General features: G+C 43.0%; 1 protein-coding gene across 3 annotated transcripts in view; it reads left to right on the top strand.

Moving 5' to 3' along the window:
* The window catches only part of LOC147636071 (DNA binding protein), a 98,722-nt gene extending 77,226 nt beyond the window's left edge, over nucleotides 1-21,496 (top strand). For all 3 annotated transcript variants that reach the window (XM_086801511.1, XM_086801512.1, XM_086801513.1), the window contains 2 exons: nucleotides 20,961-21,076; nucleotides 21,177-21,496. In XM_086801511.1, coding sequence (XP_086657637.1) covers nucleotides 20,961-21,076; nucleotides 21,177-21,280 — 220 coding nt within the window. In that variant the 3' untranslated portion in view covers nucleotides 21,281-21,496. The remainder of the gene's footprint in view (nucleotides 1-20,960; nucleotides 21,077-21,176) is intronic.
* The last annotated feature ends 338 nt before the right edge of the window (nucleotides 21,497-21,834 follow it).

The raw sequence follows: 21,834 nt of genomic DNA, 5'->3' as shown, positions 1-21,834 counted from the left end.
CTCGAGTATATTGGTCAGTAGCTTCAATCTTATGGGAGAGTCTAGTAGTCGGAATAGGCAAAGCTCTACCATAGATAATCTCAAATGGTGCTCGACCAGTAGCAGAATGAGGAGTATTATTATAAGCAAATTGGAGTAGATGTATGTACTTATCCCATGAACTAGGTTGCTGGGAAACATAGGCTCTAAGCATATCCAAGATAGTGCTATTCGTGACTTCAGTCTGTCCATTTGATTCAGGATGAAAAGCCGTAGAAAAATCTAACTTAGTGCGTAAGTTTGAGAAAAGAGCAATCCAAAAGTGACTACAAAATTTGGAATCTCTATCAGAAACTATCACTTTGGGTAGACCATGATGAACAAAGATTTGCTTGACAAATATGGTCGCAGCTTGCTGAGAAGTCAGTGTCTTTTTAAATGGAATGAAATAGGCTTGCTTACTAAACCTGTCCACTATTGTCCAAATCATGTCATGATGACTGGAAGTAGTAGGAAAGTCTGTAATGAAGTCCATAGACACTTGTTCCCATGGTCGGTCTGGAGGTAAAGGCATAAGCAATCCCAAAGCTTTGTCTTTGTAGCTTTTAATTGCTTGACAAATGTTACACTCAGCTACAAATTTCGCTACATTATTTTTCAAATGAGGCCAAAAGAAATTCTCGAGAAACTACTTGAAGTGTTGTGGAAACTCCTCTATGTCCCATGAATGGTGGTTGGTGCATCTCTTCCAAGACAAGTTGTCTATAAGGTTGAGTAACACATAATCTTTTCTCAAAGAAACGATAGCCATCATTACGAGAATAATTTCCTTGAGGTGTTTAATTGTTTTCACGCAATTTGATCCATATCTCAGAAAAATCTAGATCTACTTTATAAGTTTCTTTCATAAGTACAAATGGTTCACTTTCAATAGCGGAAATGTTGTTGATATGTGGTCTTCTACTTAAAGCATCGGCAACAACATTTTCCTTTCCGGGTTGGTATTGAATCAGGGGTTGGAAACTTTGTATGAAAGATGTCCATTTGATGTGCCTATCTGAAATAAGGGGTTGCGAAAGCAAATGCCTAATGCTTTGTTGATCAGTCTTGATAAGAAATTCTGAACCCATTAGGTAATGCTTCCAAATCTTCAAGACATGCACAACTGCTGCTAATTCCTTGTCATATGTACTATAATTTGTTTCAGCAGGTTTTAGCTTTCGACTTTCATAGGCAGTAGGATGGTTGTCTTGCATAAGCACAGCACCAAAACCTTTGCCACTAGCATCAGTTACTACCACAAAGAATGGTCTTTGCAAGTCAAGTAGTGTAAGAACTGGTGTATGAGTTAAAGCATCCTTGAGTACTAGAAAAGATTTATCTTGACTTTCGGTCCAATGGAAAAATATAGTTTTCTTGAGAAGTTCCGTCAAAAGAATGTGCAATATAAGTAAAATTCTTGACAAACTTCCTATAGTAACTACATAGACCTAGAAAAGATCTAAGGTCATGAATGTCTCGAGGTGTAGGCTAAGAGGCTATACACTCAATCTTCTTAGGATCCACACGGATTCCTTCAGCTGACACTATATGGCCTAAGTATTCAATCTCTTTTTGAAAGAAAGAACTCTTTTCAGGATTGGCATACAATTCATTTTCTCTCAAAAGGTTAAACACTTGCTCCAAGTGTTGCTCATGCTTTTGACGATTCTCGCTAAAAACAAGAATATCATCAAAGAACACCACAATAAAGCTTTGAAACTTTAGGAAAATGCGTTTCATCATACGACTGAATGTAGTTGGAGCATTGATCAAACCAAATGGCATAACCAAAAACTCATAATGGCCAGTCTGGGTTCTAAATGCAGTCTTGAATATGTCTGACTCACTCATGCGTACTTGATGATAACCAGACTTTAAGTCAATCTTGCTAAAGACCTTTGAACCTCTAAGCTTATCAAGTAAGTCATCTACCCTAGGCATAGGGTATCTGTTCTTGACAGTGATTTTGTTCAATGCTCGGTAGTCAACACACATTCGGAAAGTTCCATTCTTCTTCTTAACAAGAAGAACTGGAGCTCCAAAGGGTGAACTACTAGGTCTAATAAGGTCTCTTTCTAACAAATCCTCGATTTGTTTTTGGATTTCTTTTTGCTCTAAATTATTGACTCTATAAGGAGCTTTACAAGGTGGAGAGTTGCTTGGCAATAAGTCAATACTATGGTCTTCAAGCCTTGACTTAGGTAATCCTGGAGGTAAATCTTCCATAAAATAATCCCTGAATTTGGAGATATAAGGATCAAGTTTTGGACTTTTGGATGTGTTAGACTCAGCGCTAAGCTGGTTAACCCAAACCATATAAGTCTTCTCCCTTTTCCTAAGAGCTCGCTTTACTTGAGTATGACTCAATAAAGGGCTCGTCTCTCCTTTGACTAGACATTGGAGGAAAATATTTTCATTGTCCTTCCTTACACAAATGCTATGTGTATTATAGTCTATAATAGGGTTGTACATATGTCTCCAAGGCATACCCAATATTACATCTACGCCTTGTAAAGGTGCAACTAAGAAATCCCTTTTTTCTGTTAAGAAATTGATGCTTAAAGTTAAACCTTTCACCTCTTGCATGCAATTATACTTGGTTCCAATAAATGCAGCTTTAACTCTATAATGTGTAGGTGAAGGTTGAATGTTTAAAGCTCTAATTGTCTTTTCAGAAATAAAGTCATGAGTGCTACCATCGTCATGTAAAACAATAACTTCATGCTCATTAATTTTTTCTTTTATTTTAAGTAGCGAATGAGCTTGAGGTTTACTTTCTGCTTCTGAATAGTCAGGATCAGAGTTACTCTCTTGCTTAAGCGATTCATCTTCATTGTCGTCGCCTTCAAGCATATTGACTCGTATTGCAGGTGTCGGATTCTTTGCACGTTCTGGGCAATTTGGTGCTATATGTCCTTCTTTATGACATCGAAAACATTTGATTGGAGGACCTTTGGGCTTGCCATCGTTGACTTTCTTTGAATTTTATTCGCCTTTGACCATCTCCTTGCCTTTGTCAAATCCTGGCTTATGATGAAGCATAAAAAGGTTTAGAAAAAAGTTTAGAGTGGTTACTCTCAAATGACTTGGCCTCTCTAGGAAAACCATTTTTGCGTTCGGAATTTGTTGCCAAAGATATAGCTGTAGAAAGTGAATGAGGTCTAAACATATTCACATCGGCCCTAATTGTAAACTTAAGGCTCGCAATGAATTTCCTCTTTTGGTCCTTCTCATTGACTTTCTCCACAACCTGTACTTGTAGTAATGTATTCCAAAACTTCTCCACATACTAAGACATGCTTTCTTTCTCAAGTTGATGCAATGTATCCCATCGATGCCTAACTTTAGATTTAAATTGTGAAGGTAAGAAATGCTTTTTCACTAGCCTTTGAAACCTTTTCCATGAATCCGGTTTGTCACGTCCTTGCTTGATGACGCTCCACCATAAAGCTGCGCTATCCACTATGTGATTAGCCGCACATTTGATCTTGTCCTTCTTGGAAAATTTCTCTCCCAAAAAGTAGTCATCCAATTGACTAAGTCATGCCAAAAGGACTTGAGCATCTTTCTTGCCATCATAATTCTGAAATAAAACAGCTTTATGACTGATTTTAGAATCTTTCTGTGAATTTTATGCTTGAAGTGTAGTATTGACAGCTCTTTGGATGATGTCATCTTTGTCATTATAAGATGGCAAAGAGTCACGCTTACGCCTTCGACTCGTGAGCTGTCGCTCCAATTCAATTCGCATCTCTCTCTCTTTTACAATTTGTTGTTGTAGAGATTGGAGTTGCTCTTGAATTGAAGGTGCAATAGGAAAATTTGCCATAGTGCTCATGCAAACAATGTAAATAAGTAAAATTGATATTATTTGATGTATGTAAATAAAGCAAATGATTGTACTTATCTCAATTCTCCCGCAATTTGATTTGTGTTGAAATTGAACAAACACTTTGGTTCAATGGTTGGGTCGAATTCCCTTCGTTTCGCACAAGTCTTGAGCAATTTTGAGTGATTTAAGAGACTTGGGCTAGTCGAAATGCCGAAGAAATAATTTTCTGCACCTTGAACACTGCTCAAACAATTTTGAAAACCTTGCCAAACCTCTGTAATAATTTTTGAGAATTTTTAAAATTTTTCAAAAATTATTTTGAAATTTTCAGGCATTTATTTGGCCTTTTTAAGCCTCTTTGAGTCCTGAAAAATCAATTGTCTGCATCCAAAAATCTGAAAATTGCAATTCTTTGGAATTTCCTTGAAATAGGAAAATAGGTAGTGTGAAAGCTCCAAAAATTGATGTGATATACATTGGGCTTGGGAAAAGTAAAATTGGATTAAAGAGGATTTAGCTTAATTGAGATTAAGCTTAATTAGTAGCTTAATCTTCTTCTCACGTTTTTTACCCGTGAGGTTGCAAATCGGCGCATTGCTTTTGCTTGATTTTTTTTTATTTTTCATGGCTAAATCTCACACAGCATGCAGTCCGTCCATTATAGGTTGCTTCTACCTTGAACCTTTGCAAAAACTGAGCAAATCACATGAGGTTTTTGGCTATGGGGAATCCATCTATACGGTTGGAACTGAAATTCATGAAGCTTTGAGCAAAACCACGTTTTGATGAAGAAGAATGGTTTTGGGAAGAGGTAAGTGGGTTTGAGAAGTAGAGCTAGTTTGAGAATTTGAATTTTTGGTTAAAGACCACAAACCTTTCTTTTGCCCACCGGTTAAAAGCCTGCAACTTTCTTGAGAGTTGTGTTGATGAAGACCTTTTTCACCTTTCCACAAATCTCCTAGCCTAAGCTCTGATACCACTGAAAACGGAATCGTTCTCTAGGATAGCTTGTGGAACACTTGAGAAAGTCAACACATAAATTCAACCATGAAAACACATGCTTTGCAGGTTTCAACAAAATCAAATAAATTGAACAAAAACATAGCAAATATAATACTTAGCTCCAAGACAAACATGCCGGGTGTAATCTTACCCCCCCTTGTGCGTGGCCTTCCCCACACGAGTATTTTTATTAGCTTTCAACCAAAGATAGGCCATAGCTCCCAAAAATATACAAAGTGTGCTTTTAGAGAGCACGACACTCTTCCACAACAAAAATAGTGTCCCAAAAATTGGGGCTAGGGTAAAGCCTTTAGGCTTTAATAAATTCAATATTATAAGTGTATTTTTTCCAATGTATCAAAATGAAAAAATCAATTACTAAGGTTACAAGCTACGTTTGTAAAAATAAATATGATGCACATAAGAAACATTCTTCTCGACATTATTCATCAATCCTTGTAATCTTCATCATTTGAAAATATAAGCCCAATTAATAATTAAATCAATCCCACAAATATTAAACAGGCACAAACCATCACCAACTCATGACTACCAGGCGTAAGTATCCCAGGAATCACCCTGTCATACAAACCTAACTGAAATAATCATAGATAGCTCCAAGCATACATCATATACCGCACGTATTAATATTTATAGTGGTGTCACCCACGATATTAACCTAGCCGGCATGACGCAAGAGTAACCTAGGCGTCTCCAAATTACTCAAGAGGAGAAAATAATATTCTTAAAGAGGACTTAAAATATATTCTCATGATAGAATGGATGGATGCCATCAATTCGATGAAAAGTTTCCCTTTCTATAGCTACACTGTGAGGAATGCCAGGCAGATTGTCTTGGGACAGATTCAGAGAGTCCCTATCCTTAGACCTCATTGGGAGTCCTATGATATTACCTCTGAGATTCACAGGAGTTTCTGGCGGAGTCTATGGCACTCTTAAGGCACAAATCTCCTCATTCTTTTGGATTTCACTACATGGTGGACTGGCCACCAACCCCAATGGAGATCAGTTGTTGGTGTTAGCCCAACTTGCCTGAGATGTGCATGAGCTTCAAAGACAGTTTATCACTGCCTATGGGAATGCAACGAAGCATTGAGGATTTGGACCGTGATAGAACACCTATTTGGCAAGATTAGTAAGGATGCGTACATATCTTTTGGTGCTATCATTTGGTTGACTCAGTAGCGAGAGGAGACCCATAATCTACAAAGGAACCTTGGTCTCTGAAAAAACCCCAAACCACAAGTGAGGAGATGCATCCAGAAAAGCCCCTGTAACCCAATGGTTGGGTATAACTGCATCAATTTGCATAATCCTCTGACTAGCTCCTCTCAAGTGCTGAGTAAGGCCAACCCTCTGATCCTCCGTGAGGCTCTTAAACCTCTTCCACTCTAGGACAAAAGGAAAAAACATCTCCCAAGTAGCCGAATGGATATGTGTGGCAGCGCCAAGAGATCTACCATGCTCATCCACGATCAAATCATTCCACAAAATGGGTTGTCTGTAAACCTCCTCAACTGATTGAGGAGGTATATGAACTAGCTAGAAAACTTCTCATGCACTCCCATGCCCGAAGAAGGGACCTAACCAAAGGGAAGGAAGGGGGGGGGGGGGGGGGGGGGGGGGGGGCAATGATCTGCCTCAAAAAAGATGAACCATGAGCTGTAGAGCTAGTGGCCACCCTTGACTAAAGTGCATCTCATAACCTGTTGCATGAGAAAGTCCTTCCAAGGCTTAGTGCCAAGAAGAAATCCTCGAACAATCAACTTGCAAAGCAACGCCTTACACTGCACTTTTGGGTCAATGATATTCAATCCCCCCTCATGCTTAGGTTTGATAATGGTTTCCTAGGCAACTCTAGCCCGGGTGTGTGCAGCTACTTTTCTAGTCTCTTAAAAAGTGATAGCCAAGAAGGAATCTTAATTCTAAATTTGGCATTGAATTGGACATGGTGGAGATATTATTATCCTTTGAAAAGATGTCAAGTTTTTTTCAATATGTAATGAATATGATCCAAAAGAGATAGATGAAAATCACATATTTGATGTGTCAATATAATTCTATGAATTGTCTAAATTGACATGATGAGAAAGTGTCCTAGGCCACTCTTATGTCCTTTTACCAAACTAGTGCTAAAGCAAGCTACCCATAGTAGTAGTTGCCTTTCTGCTTCGGCACTCTGCTTTCGACATCCAGATTTCAGACTTCTGCATTCGACATTCGGCATTTGGCTTTCAACTCTCGTCAACAGTTGATTTAGTCAGCCGATTTAGCATTCGTCCGTCCACAGCCGATTCAAATTCCTTCCATCAGCTGGTTCCACGTTTGTTAGTCAGCTGAATCTTACCTAACGATTCCGTATTCAGCTTTCGATTTGGTGATTCCAAGCTAGTCTCTAACCTGTTGATTCTACTTTAGCTTCTCACCTGACCTGCTGATGCGACGTCAGTTTTTGACCTGCTGACCTACTGACTCCACGTCAGCTTTCGACCTATTGACCTACTGACTCCATGTCAGCATCTGATCTGCTAACTCCACATCAACTTTTGACCTGCTAACAGGTCTATGTGTTGCATCTGCCATCCATCTGTACCCAGAATGCCTTAGTAGCGTGAAACAAGAACTCAGAATGCCTATCCAAGACCACCTGTAGCTCAACTTTGACTGTAGATAAAAGATCTGAAATCCAAGCAGAACCTCCGTCTGATAGCTCTCTCCTTTTCCAGATCTCGTGTTTCTTGGCCACAACGCAACAGACTGATAGTGATGGCTGGTCCTTTCCAAAGCCATGGCAACATTGTGGCAAGGGTCAGGATCATCACATGACCTCCAAATCTCTCTAATCACAAGTGAGGCCTCTACATCCAAATAAAGAGAATCAGGGATGCGAACGTGAGGGGAGGCATTTTGAGTCCCAGGCTCCTTCAGACAAAGAACAACTGGGCAGTGATTGGATTTGGTGGTGCTAGGCATAATAGCGATAGTGCCCCCCCTATCGAGGGCCCAACATCCACACAGAATCTATCGAGCCATGCAAAAATGCAATCATTCTTCCTCCTGCGATTATGCCAAGAGTAAGAGAGAGAATTAGGCCTCCTCTGGAAGTCATCCTCTGTCCAACAATCCTTGCCATATAAGAAATGTGTAAATCTCTCCCATGAGGCACGCTCATAGGGGTGAATTCTGCCCTCATGGCCACCCTTTTTGTTGCAAGGCAGCTCAACCATATTGAAATCTCCTCCAACTATCCAATGATCAACATGGGGGAGGAGTCCTGTGATGGTGTTCCAAAAGGCCACCCTTTCACCTTTCAAGTTAGGTGCATAGATATTCAGGATGCCTAACTTTTGACCCTCATGCATGATCATAATCCACTGAGCCCTAGCAGGTATAATAACACCAGATCCAACAACATGAGGTAAGAGGGAAGCTGCAACTGAAATGCAAACACCTCCTTTGGTTCCAACTGACCCAGACCAAAAAGTAAAGTCTGAAAGAAACTTGCCAGTTTTGTAGCATTGGAGCCTATCCAATTTGTGCGCTCAGCTTCTAAGAAAGTAATTGTTCACCTGGCCGCGGGCCGTGCACGGGGGCCGGCCCGGGGGGGGGGGGGTCGGAATACGCAGCAGATATGAGACAAACAACTGAGAGCACAACGTAGCAAGACACCGCGATGAAGATGAGCAAACACAAACGCAGAAGAGAGAGAGAGAGAGAGAGAGAGAGAGAGAGAGAGAGAGAGAGAGAGAGAGAAAGAGAAGCTGTATGAACTTTGCTCTATATACAAGATCCGGTACAATACCAATGACACAATGGAGTGGGGCCAGGGGTGGTATTTATACCACCTCCCTATGCTGGTTGGCTAGCTATAAACCAGCCAACAGTAGCTAGGAGTCCACGACTAGGAAAAGTCCTCCAGTTGGCTAGCATACTAAGTTGGCCATGACACATCCAGGCGGCCAGAATTGACAGCCTCCCCACGACCAGTAAAATAGGGAAAATACGGAGAGATGGGGAAAAATGAGAAAAGATATAGAGCGGGCACACCCACAACAAAGGCCCTCTGTGAGAACTATGGTAGAGACATGAGATGACTGCTAACATCCCCTCTCAGCTCTTGGATGTGGAACCAACCCCAGTGGGTTGGATTGCTACTAGAGCATCGCCTGAGGTAGAGCCTTTGTGAAGAGGTTTGCCGCATTGTCCTCCGTCAAACAAAACTCTAGCAAGATGTCATCAGCAAAAAACTTCTCACGAACAAAGTAACTCTGGATGACCGTGGGTTCCACCGGTGGAAACCCAATCTCGCCAAGTAACCTCTACAACCGCACCACCTCGCAAGCAGTACCACAAGCAACCTGGTACTCTGCCTCTGTAGATGACAAGGCAATAGTTGGTTACCTCTTGCTGCTCCATGAAACAGCTCCTGAGCCAACAGTAAAACTATAGTCTGATGTAGATCTTCTCGTTTTTGGATCTCCTCCCCAATCTGAGTCACTTCAACCGTGGAGTCATACTCCATCCGTCGTTCCCCCTCTAGTATCATAGAAGAGTCCAAGATCCTTTGTATACTACAGAAACCGCAAGATCCGCAATCCTGCGCCCCAATGAGTCTTCAAAGGCATCTACAAAAATGAGCTCAATAGGCCCACCGGGAAGCTCAAGTCCAATCTGATGGTTAGCAACCAAATCAATGAACCAAACCGCTTCCGATACAAAGAGGCATCAACTTGCTCACAAGGATCATCAAGTGTAACTTTGGTATGCCAAGTCTTGGGAACTTGTTGAAGACCACACAAGGCCTTCCGCCGAAACTTGTAAACCACCCCCTCTGAACCCGGCACCTCAAAGCCTAGAGGTTGCTCAATATCCACCTCATGCTGCAAGTCATCGTCTGCCACTTGCTTGGCTTTCTTACAAGTCCCTTGGGAAAGAGCTTTCTCAACTGCAAGAGGCTCTTTGTCCCGACTGATACGAGATATCAGAGCATAGTCCACATGTAAAGGCTCCTCTAACTTACGAACGCAAGAACTGAAATGTTCCTGCCTACTATTGCCAACATCTGCCAAGCCATCCACCATCTGGTCTTGGCGGAAAACCTGTTGCAGCATTTCCACATTCAAGTGGTCATGACGAAACTGCCACACATCACCTAACTGAGAACCTATAAGAGAGAGTGTTGAAAGTTTGTAGATCCCATTCTCCACTCCACCTTCCCATACAATCTAGCGTGTCGCTTTGTCTCGAAGAGCAACAAAATGCTCCTCAAACTCCACCGTACACCAGTCTTACAAACCTCATGCACTGACAACAGATGAAAACCAAGAGATGGGACAAAAAGAACCTGGGAGGAATGCTTACCCCCTTTGCCACCGGGAATGATCTCTAACCTGCCCTCACTATGAATAGGTATAGTGGACTTAACACCAATCAAGATGTGACCTGTGTGTCTCTAAAGAAGCTGTAATAACTCTCGAGAAGGAGTCATGTGCCTAGAAGCACCACTGTTTAGAATCCAGTCCCGAGTGTCCCTAGTGGTGAGTCCAACCACCTCCTTGCTCGAAGAAGATGAAACACCGGTGTCCATAATCTCCAAGTGCACAAAAGCCGGAGTCTTCACGGTCACTGTTGAGGAATCTACACCTTGCTCGGTGCTCCGCTTAGGACATTTCCTCCAATAGTGGCCTTTCTCGCCATAATTGTTACATGTCCTCTTTGCCTTCAAGGCGTCATGATCCACATCGGGCTCTTGCTCGGAAGACTTCTCCTGTGCAGACTTCCCTTTGTCCTTACTGCGGCCTTGCGATCATTGGCGAGTCAAGGCCTCAGAACCTCCACCTTGTGGAGGGTTCGTGAAACACTCTTCTTGGTCCAAGACCATAGGCACAAGCTTCTTCTATGTGATGGTATTGAGCTTGCCACTGGTGATCAAAGAGGAGTAGAAAGCTGAGTACTGAGAGGTCATATGAGAGCAAAGTGATAGCCATGTCCTTTGAAGATATTTCCTTCCTAGCTTGAAGAACCTCCTGTTGAAGAGCTTGCAACTTGTTGATGTGCTCCCACATCGTCGGAAGACTTTGCAGGATTCATCACCCGCATCTGTACTTCAAGGAGATCCACTTCATGGGTGATACCTTGTTATACAGAGAAGCCAAATGTTGCCAAAAATCCCTCTGGCCAACGTAATATGTTTGATACGATTAATCACCTATGGTGTGCAATTAAGGAAGATGAAAGAACGCACACGGGCATTGACACGATCCCACAACTGTTCCTGAGCCTCCCGTTCTTTCCGAGTAGAGGGTGACAGCTCCCCGTACTCCAACTCTGGTAGTGGAACACCAACAATAATGAAATCAGCAAGTCATAAGACTCCATAACCTTCCAGATGCCATAGTTGGTCCCGTCCAACTGCCGATCCACCAGGAACATGGGGAGAGTAGGGATCTTCACGTGCTTCTCAGCCATCTCAAGCAAGTCTACCATCTGGGGCGGGGGGGAGGGGGGGGGGGGTGATGTTACTCTGGTCTTGTGAAGGGAGAGTGGGTGGGAAAAAAATGAAGAAAAGGCTGCAACTAATATCCAAGGTGGTTGTCCAACGGTGATGGCCGCCTTCTACCCGATCTCCACGTCCCGAACAGCCCAAGAGATCTCAAATCAGCACCAAAAAACCAGCAGTCCCGCAAGCTCTTCAAGTCTCCCGCAAGCTCTCCAAGGTATTCAAGAAACAGTCCTGCAAGCTCTCCAATGTCTCCAACCTTCAAGCCACCGGGGGCTTTGATACCATGTCGGAATACGCAGCGGATATGAGACAAACAACTGAGAGCACAACGTAGCAAGACACGAGGATGAAGATGAGCAAACGCAAGAGAACCACCAGCCTGAAAACACAAGACTATGAAGAAGAGCAAATGCAGGAGAGAGAGAGAGAAGCTGTATGACCTCTGCTCTATGTACAAGATCCGGTACAATACCCAATGACACAATGGAGTGGGGGCAGCTATAAACCAGCTGACAGCAGCCAGGAGTCCACGAGTAGGAAAAGTCCTCCAATCGGCTAGGACACATCTAGGCGGCCAGAACTGATAGCCCCCACACGACCCGTAAAATAGGGAAAATACGGGGAGATGGGAAAAATGAGAAATGTACAGGGCGGGCACACCCACAACAAAGGCCCTCTGTGAGAACTATGGTACAGACAAGAGATGACTGCGCACACCCACAACAAAGGCCCTCTATGAGAACTATGGTACAGACAGGAGATGACTGCTTGGGGGGGGGGGGGGGGGGGGGGGGGGGGGTTGATTAGCCATGAGGCTGACCAGAAAAAAGGCCGACTTGAACTGCCGTGCTTGAGCTCTTCTTGCATTCCTTGCCTGCCACAGTCTGGAATATTGCTGCCCACGTGTTGTCTATTCCAAGCCAAGGGTTGTGATTTCTCTCTCTGCACACCACCCTGTTGTCTGCCTTATTGGCAATGAGCAAGCCTACAGCAGCAGGTCGTTTTAGGGTTTTCTATGCTGCCAGCTGCACATTTTAGAGTTTCGGCTGATGTAGGCTGTCGGTTTTAGGGTTTCGCTACTGGTAGAGGGTTTCCTGCTGCCTCTCTATCTCTCTCTCTCCACGCTGTGCTCTTTTCTCTCTTCACGTTGCTCCCATCGCTCTCTCCACGCTGCTTCCCTCTCCTGTCAATCAGTTCTGCATTTGCAAAGTCGTACCCAGGGACTGATGTATTCAGGAGGACGCTCACAGGAAGCCCTCCTACAGCTCGCCTCTCAACCACGGGATTGAATCATTCCATCAAGACCCTTTTGGGCAGCTCGCTTAATGATGTTTGAGAGTTACAGCCATACACTATGAATGATAGTTTTGGTAGCAGTTCGAGAAAAAAGGGCTATAATATTTAAATCTGTGCGTGCGCACAAGAAAACGATCTTTTATCAAGTACGTCCAAATTACAAAATATCCAGGATACGCTCCTCTAAAAGCCTCGTACAAAATCATGGGAAAAAGAAGCGAGGCTGTCATAATCAATCCAGAGAGTGGAAATGGCATGAAGAGGAAAGACCATGGTCTCACTCTGTGATGAGGAAGCTCTCCTAGCCGCTGCAGCATCCTGAATCCTGTCCTCACATATCCATGAGGGTGTGTACAATTTTACAATAAAATTTGGGTTTTCATTCCCAAATAATACATTCTACTTGTGCCTAGCTCATCTTTGCGTTTTTTTTTTCCAAAAAAGAGACTTAATAGAGTTTTGTCAGAAAGTGGACTTCTATCAAGTAATATAAAATCATCCAAAGGGAGATCTCAAACCAAAATGTAGGGAGATCTCAACCAATTGGGGGCATTATGCTGCCATAAAAGCTCCGTAGGAGTGGAGGAAAAGAAAAATACCATGGTTCCACTTTCTCATAAATCTACTGTGTTTTATTTGCACAGCTCTAGAAAATCCCTATATATGGGCCCAAGTGGCCAAAAGAGTATGAAGGATATCACTCCATATACTGCAAATACTTTGGGTGTCATAAACATGAATACTATGGAAGGCCTATGAGCATCTGGTTTTCCAGATATGTCATGGTGTGATACTAGCAATAATCTGGTAGGTGGTGTCAATACTCAGTAGAGGTGATGTGTATTGTAACTGGGAGATATCTTGAAATAAACATATCTAAGCTATGCCCCTACGGACAAGTATAACAGAATCTGCTCCCCTGCCCTCAAAAAGAAGCTGTGGGCCAGACTCAGTCAATCATGCAATAGCACCCCAAGTAATATAGATAGGATCACTCCTCAAGATCCTCTGTGCTCCTTTGCACTCCCATAAGCAATGATACAGTCTCAGATGGAGCTAGGCGTCTAGGACGAGGGATCCACGCCAAAAGTATAGATAGGATCACTCCTCAATGTGCTTAAGAGCTGGGCTATAGATACCTAATCCTCTGTGCTCCTTTGCACTCCCATAAGCAATGATACACTATCTCGGATGGAGATGGGCATCTAGGATAAGAGGGATCCACACCAAAAATAGAGCTGCAGTGGTTGGTTGGCATCCCACTGTGTAGAAACAGCCAGAAAAAGTAGGATATCTGGCTCCTCTTGTACAAGTGCCAGAGTCTCTTCCAGAATCTCCTCTGAAAGGGGGATGTAATGTCATACGCCTCCCAATGAGGCCTAAGAGTGGGAACTCTCTGGGTCTGTCCAAGCATGAGCAACTTGGCATTATGCAGTGTAGCTGAAGAAAGGTATGCTCCTCATGAGGGGTTAGTTACATCAGTCCATTCCCACTCACCAAGGTCCCAATGTAGATATCTGATAGGGCATCCACCATATAGACATAGGCACCACGAGGCATGATTAACCATTACTGGGGAAGGGTCAGTATACCAACGTTTCCTAGAGCGGCCCCACTACTCTCACTGGACGGATGACAGATCCCGGTTTGATCACCTGTACATCACATCTCTCCATCCGCCATTAGATTGAATGGAATAGAAGGCAACACCCTCTTCCTCCTTTGGCTTTGGGAATTCCAACATGTGAAGGGACACAACTGCGCCATAAAAAACTCCCACACCACAAGTGATGATACTCGTGTAAAAATGTACGAGTATTCCAGTTGTTAGGTAAAACTGCATCAATCTGTGCAATCTGTCTGTGACTCCCTCTGAGATGCTAGGTAGTTGCCTCTCTCTCATCATCTGGAAGACACTTAAAATTTTTTAGCCAAGTATTGTCACTGCACATCTCTCCTAGCCTGGCCACTGCCGTGCTGCACCGAGGGGTTTGCCAAGATCATCTCTGATAAGGTCGTTCCACATAATGGACTGCCTGTTAGCGTCATCTACTGAGCTTGGGGGTCTATGGCATGAAAATATCCACATACTGCTCCAAGCTTGGATAATGGAAGAAACCAATTGGGGGGTGAGAACGGGGAGCGGTAATGTGCCTTAGAGAAAATAGAAGGTGTACTCTGCTTCCAGTCACTCGTCTTGCTACAACCCTCCAGACGTGGGAGACTTCCAAGTCTGGGACTCAACAACTGGGGTGACAGAAAGGCAACTATTTGTGCCTAGCTCACCTCTTTGTCTCAACAGGAATTTTGTTTAGGCCTACCAATTTTTTACAGGTCTAAATAGTTTAACCCGAATAGATCCTGGGAGAGGTTCTTGTATACCTGTTTTTGGAGACTGGCCTTTTCCCACTGGTCAATCAGTTGAATTGATGAGATGAACTTTTAGTTGGAGTTGGTTAGGTCTACTAGCCTCAGCTAGTTGGCTGCATGAACTAAACCAGGTTGGTCTGACTTAGTTAAAAACCAAATCATGTCGGCTGGACTAAGCTAAGTTTATCCAGGTGATGGAACTTTTGGTGGACCTTGAAGTTGCTAAGTGGTCCCTTGGTTCCATAGAGTCATTTATGATCCTAGATTATGACCTTGTTTTGTTGTTCTAAAAAGTCATCTTTATAAACCTAGCTTGGTATGGAATGTAGGAAGCTGAAAGTTCACAGCTGTAGTGCAACACACTTCACATACATCAACTAGATTGTTTCACAATTTCACGCAAGTAAATGATGCAGAAGTTGCAGGATTACAATGAAAAATGGATGATGTTAGTGCTAATAGCCAGAGTGAAAAGGATGGCTGTTATCTTTCATCACCATGTGGTGTCGCATGCATGCCCTGAGCAGGATGCCCATGGACCTTGATCGCCCTTGCAATTGCTTTTTAGGCAAGATCTGAGGGCGAGTGGGGACAGATTGGGGACAGATTGGGGCATTTCGACAACCCAACGGATGGGACACAAGTTGGGTACAATATGAACATGTTTTATTTCTTTTGGATGATATTTTTGGGTCAAACATCAGAGCCTTCAGGTCATTCCTTCTGCTAGTGTGTGCTAGGTAATCATGTGTGTGATTCTGCATAGGAAAGTGTGCTTTAGGGTTTGCAGGCGTGTCAAGGTTTTGCAGCCTGATTTGTGCATTAAGGTGTGTGCTAGCAGCCAGATTTGCATTAGGGTTTGCGTCAGGGTTTCCCACAGCTGATCTTTTGCATAGTTCCTTAGTGCACGAGGCAAGTTGAGGTCTTGTAGGCAAGTCAGCATCTCCTTCGTGGCTACTCTAAGAGATGATCCCTATATTTTTTCCACTGGAAATTTGAGGAAAGCTAGGGTGGTTCAAAAAGCAAGTGAGAAACTCCATAGCTCACAAAGGAGCAATGGATCACATCAATTTATAGTGCAATAAGGAAGTGTCTAGATCCCAAAAGATCTCCATGAATGACTCCCTAGAATCTCTTAATCAAGGTTTAAAATTGATAATGGCATACAAGCCGAAGCACATGCCATGATGGTTGCACTCGCTTTCCAAATCTTCAAACTGCTATGCTAAGGTTTAAACCTTTACACTAAGGCTATTTTTACACTTATACCCTAAAGTTTCAGGGTTATGAGAAGAAATGACCTCTTGGGGGATGGTCTAATGCTCTCGACCTGGTACTGGTGGACAGCGCTGCTGTTCGACTATTGATGAAGAGCATGCTGCAATGGAGTCGCTTGCTGCTCTATTTGCACCAACTGAGCTCTGAGAAAATTATAAAGTTCTCTTGGAGGGTAGTCAAGGGAAGTTCGTTGTAGATAACTGCTTGCTGCTCCTGCAGAGGGGAGAATCAGCCCATGTGGCCCTATGACATCACACAAATTGCGTCATCTCTTACATCATTGGGAATCTACCCTTTTCACCTTTTACTTTCACCAAACCAACAAAATAACCTTTGAACTTTAATATTTCAAGACACACCACAAATGACGTTGTTCAAGGTCCTTTAGACCTTTACACATGCACACACACATACAAGGCTCATGTCCTCCCCCTTCAAATACACATTATCCATCACTCCAACATTTCCAAGGAACAATTAGAGCTATGGATACAGGTGTTCCAGATGTGGATCCTCGAGTTGCTCTACAAGTCAAGCGACATGTATGAGGACATATTTGGAGCATTGGGAAGGCAAGCTGATAGAGTTTGAGAGAGATCTAGGAGCGAGATGCAACATTGAAAACCATAGTAGATGAAGGCACAGAGTTCATCCGAGGTTGAAACTTAGGAGGAGTTTGTTTCTGAGGCTTCCCAAGAGCTTCGAGGATTGGAAATGGCACAAGAGCCTAGTAAGGAGTGTAGACTGGTGGAAGATCATCAGAAGGTGTTGATGTCGGTGGTGGTAGAGTCAAATCAAGCACAATAATCTCTCTCGGATCACCAGAAGATGCCAGAATTCGTGACTACCCCAATTGTTGGAGGTCATTTGGTCCTGGTTCTCAAGTCCCTTATGTTACCATTTGGCCGCCCCCTATTTCGTGGCAAGGTAGGAGAGGCAAGGAAGCTTTGTGTTGCCTGTACTGATGCCAAGACTCTGTCACCTATGGGAGGCCTCGTGTCACCCGTTGTGTGGCCAAGACGTGGAACCCATTGTCAAGGGTCCCAGTTTAGGCTTCCCACTAAGACAGTTCCGTGCTTAGGAAGACCTGCTATTTACAAGTTCTAGTAACGGGAGATATATCCATTGCATACTACACATCTCTGCTTGCTTGAAACTGATTTTGTATGAGTGGCTGCTATGACGTGTCGAGTTCATGGGTAGGGGATGCCCACCCATGAACTCTGCGAGTGCCTTGTACTTTGACATGGCTTGTGGCATGAGAACAAGTGGTAAGTATTCACTTAAACCTTTGTTTATTCTTGTAAAGGTTTTATAACCTTTATTGTTTACACTTCATTAAAACCGGGCACCGCCCACTGGCCAGTGCCCAAGCTGTGGGCACCTCCCTAGGCTCTTTAAGCCCCAAGTGGCCCTCTTTCATGAGGGGGGACATTTTATAAAGGTGCCCACCTTCAGTAAAGGTGGGCATTGCAACGTGTCCAAGGGGGGTTGGATCCCTTCTACCCCTTCCACCAACCTCTCCCATGAGTGCTTCTTTCTTGCTCTCACTGGCTGCCTTGTACGTACTGCCGACTGCAACTGTTCTCAAAGGTGCTGTACCACCAGTACCATCAGTTGTACCCGCTATTCTTGAATCTGGACCTGCTGTACAACCTTCTGTACCTGCTGAAACCCTATTGTACTTGCAAGTACACCTGCTGGGAACCCTACTGTACCTATAGTACTGGCTGGAAACCCTACTATAGTTGCAGTACTTGCTGAAACCCTGCAGTACCGGCCAGAAACCCTACTTTACCTGCAGTACCTGCTGAAACCCTACTGTACCTGCAAGTACAACTGCTGGAAACTGTGCAATGCTTGTCTCTTGCAGATTATCTTGCGCAGTGATGTATCTTTCAGGTTGTTTTGTGCATTGTGGTTGTTACATTTTAACTATTGATAGGCATATTGTTCACAAGATGCTGCCCAAGGATGTTCACACCTAGCTGGTGTAGTTACACCTTATTAAGGACTGTGAGGAGAGTTTGTTTCTAGAGGAGAGTACTATTCCCAATGTTCCTTGGAGATAACAAAGCTAGAGCCATCAGTGGAAGAAGAGCTAGTCCCATGTTTATCGTTGGACATCGAGGGAGATCTATTCACGAGTTCCTCACGTGTTGGTTGTGACGTGTGATCATTGCAGTTTCTAACAAAGGTGTTAGTTGGCCATCATTGGTTAGAGACAAATCCCAATATGAGTGGAGCAAAACTGCATCATTTGCCCCAATGCTCAAGTTTAGCAAGAGGGAATGTCTCGTGCATGCTCTGAGCAGGATGCACACGGACATGGATCTCCCTTGCAACTGCCTTTTAGGCAAGCTCCAAAGGGCGAGTGGACTGATGGGGGAAGTTTTGACAGCCCAATAGGAGCTTAGAGGTGCCTATGTAGGACATGGACACAAGTTGGGCACAATATGAACCTGTTTAAAGATATTTTGGATGATATTTTTGAGTCCAAAAAATGCTCGTTGACTAGGAGCAGCACATTAGATGCCTATTTGTAAGCAAATTCAGGTCATTCAGAGCCAGATTAGCAGAAGCGGAGCAAGAGTCTGCAGTGCCCAGCTCCCTTGGCGGCAGACAGGGCTACCCATATCTTGGTTATCTAGATTGAACATAAGTCACCTTTTGTATGCATGTAGCTAGATTTGCACAGCATGCGTGGTTGAGGCCCGAGTTTAGATCAACGATTCCAGTGTATATATTCATTTATGCAATATACAATAGTTCAAGGATTCCAGTGTATATATCCATTTATACAATATATAGTAGTTCGGGGTCTTTCTCACTTCTGTGTTATTGAAGCTTGATTAGGATAATCTCTTTATGTGCTTAGCATTAATCACGACCAGCTACTGCTCACATGTCACATTATGGGCCACCCTCAGGGTGGTCAATATAAATACGCAGGGCAAGCATTGTGCTGGTTGCTTAGTGCAATCAGGCACACTATAGGCTTCAATCTCTATGCCCCAAGTGGACTTCTTGGCCGTGCGTGGGTGCTAAGATACTGTCCATGGCAGATGCACAGTGTCTATGCCTGGGCATGCCAAAGCATGACTTAGCATATGTGGGTTGGACCTTGGTCTTTTGGAAAGGCTTCTCTCTTTAGGAGCTTTTGATACTTGTCTATTGTTCAACCTGAAATGACCAAGTTTTTCATTATGACGATTTTGGGAAAATACATTGAATTTGTCACATCTCTATCACTGCAGCAATTAGATAGTATGAACGTATAAATGAAGGTGTTCTTTTTTAAGATTTTTTAAGATTGTGAGCCATCGCACAACTCTAGTTTATATTTTCTGTATCTCTGATGCCAAGTTTACAAGAGAGAATAGCATTGTTCTTATGAACACCTATGCACAGGATGCATATGAGACATCACATGTGAGGATTTTCTTGAATTGATTGGGTGCTTTTGTAATCAGCTTTGCAATTTCTGGGAGAGGATTTCATTTTCCACTGTAAGTCATGATGTATGGGATATCCACTGTAAGTTATGCTGTATGGGGTATCCTCTATTCGAGTGCCATTCTGTAGAAAGACTCCTTTGAAGTTTAAAGGAGGCGTGTAGTGGTTTTTGTGATCACCTTTGCGACTTGTAGAAGAGGGTTTCTCTTGGCAGTATAGGTCATGCTGCAAATAGATACACAACCTTATTGAGGTGTCATGTGGTGTAGACGAACTGTTTAGAAATTTCAAGGAAGGGAAAGATTGAAGATTAGTTCGTGAAGCACAGCATGTGTTTATTTGCACGAGACTAGAAAGAGACACCCTAGTAAGTACTGGATCTTGGCAGTATAGGGCGACTTTCATACGAGATTTGGAAAGAGGAAAAGAGGGGAGCGGGAGGCAGAAATTTGTTCTTATTGTACGCAATTGCAATTAAATAATGTGCTTCTGCTAAGTGCAAGGGGAGTTGCATGTCTACATCTTTGAAGTTTCCATTAGTGGTCTTTTTTTGGTTTGATTCTCGAACACTTTTTATGTATGTAGCTCTCCCCAGGAGCTCAAAGATTTAGGGCAGCCACAAGACGTTTCTCACTAGTGATGGATCATCTCAAAATTGTACTGAAAGTTGGCTAGAAGATTCCATCTGTTGAACTGGCTGTAAGGGCATATGACTGCAGATAATCCAATACTATGGCTTACTTCAAATTCGTCGGATATCATCAGATTGAGCTCTAGGGTTTTGACCATGTAGAAAGAATAGTAGATGATTGAAGAAAGCCAGCTTGAAGGTTTTAATGGTAGGAAAATGAGATATGATTAACAGGATCCATGGTTTTTAAGGTAGGAAGATGACATATGATTAAGGGGATCGATGGTTTAAGTCTGGTTACAATCAAATAATTTTTCAGGCCTCGTGCATGCTCCAAGATGGAGTTATCATGCTAATAGATTTGCCTAAGATGAAGGGGCTCTTATTTCTTTTTGAACTGATGGCAAAATGAAAGCTTTTATGTAAACGATGATATGTCTAATTGCATGTATTCTTCTAGAGTCTGCTGTTGCATATCCAAGTTGGCAAGAGTGGTTTGGCTCGGGCTTACAGACTTCATTTCTTTCACTGCAAGTCATCGTGTGTTTCAGGGTTTCTGCTGTGAACATTATGGACAGGTTGGGAGTTGCAGGAACAGAAGATGGATGTGTCCATCTTTGGGATACTGTAAGTGGTTTGATTAGAAGGACTCTCAATGAGCTTCAAGGTAACAAATGCATAGAAGATTGAACTCATAAAAAAATCTCAAGAAGGTTATCTGGCAGTGGGTTGAATCTGATTCTTGTTCATTATGGTTATGATTGCAGGTGTGGCTATTACTTGTATTGCTAGTAATTGGGATTGTAACATGCTTGCAGTGGCAGGAAGTGATGCTCGTGTTCTGATATACATGAAACAATTAAATATTTGATAGGTGGAATGTCACTTATACTGGGACTGGCCCCTCTCCTCCTCACATGTATTTTCTTATGGTCAGAGTTGCTACATTAACATGCTATCTATATAGGGACTGTTGGGATATTTGGCCGATCTCCATCATGAATGTAATAATTATACATGGGTTTTGAACTTTTTTATTTCATTAAAAAAAGAAGAAGAAAAGAGACTTCTATTAAGTAAATATAAAATCATACAAAGGGAGATCTCAAACCAAAAGGTTGGGAGAACCAAGCAAGGGCACTATGCTGCCATAAAAGCCCCATAAGAGTGGAGAAGAAGAAAATGCCTTGGTCCCCCTCATAATTCTGCTGTGTTTTGTTTGCGCAGGTGTCCAAAGAGTATGATTGAAGCAAACATCTCTGACCCAAGTCCTTTCAGACAAGTATAACAGGATCTGCTCCCCTTCCCTCAAAAAGAGGTTGTGGGCCAAACTAAGTCAACCATGCAATAGCACCCCAAGTAATATAGATAGGATATTGATAAGCTACCACTTGTACCATTGTTATGTGGACAATTGTCAACTTG

Source organism: Cibotium barometz, chromosome 8, assembly GCF_041138505.1.
Source record: "Cibotium barometz isolate CiBa-2024 chromosome 8, ASM4113850v1, whole genome shotgun sequence".
NCBI lineage: Eukaryota > Viridiplantae > Streptophyta > Polypodiopsida > Cyatheales > Cibotiaceae > Cibotium > Cibotium barometz.
This window is presented reverse-complemented; position numbering and strand designations above follow the sequence as displayed.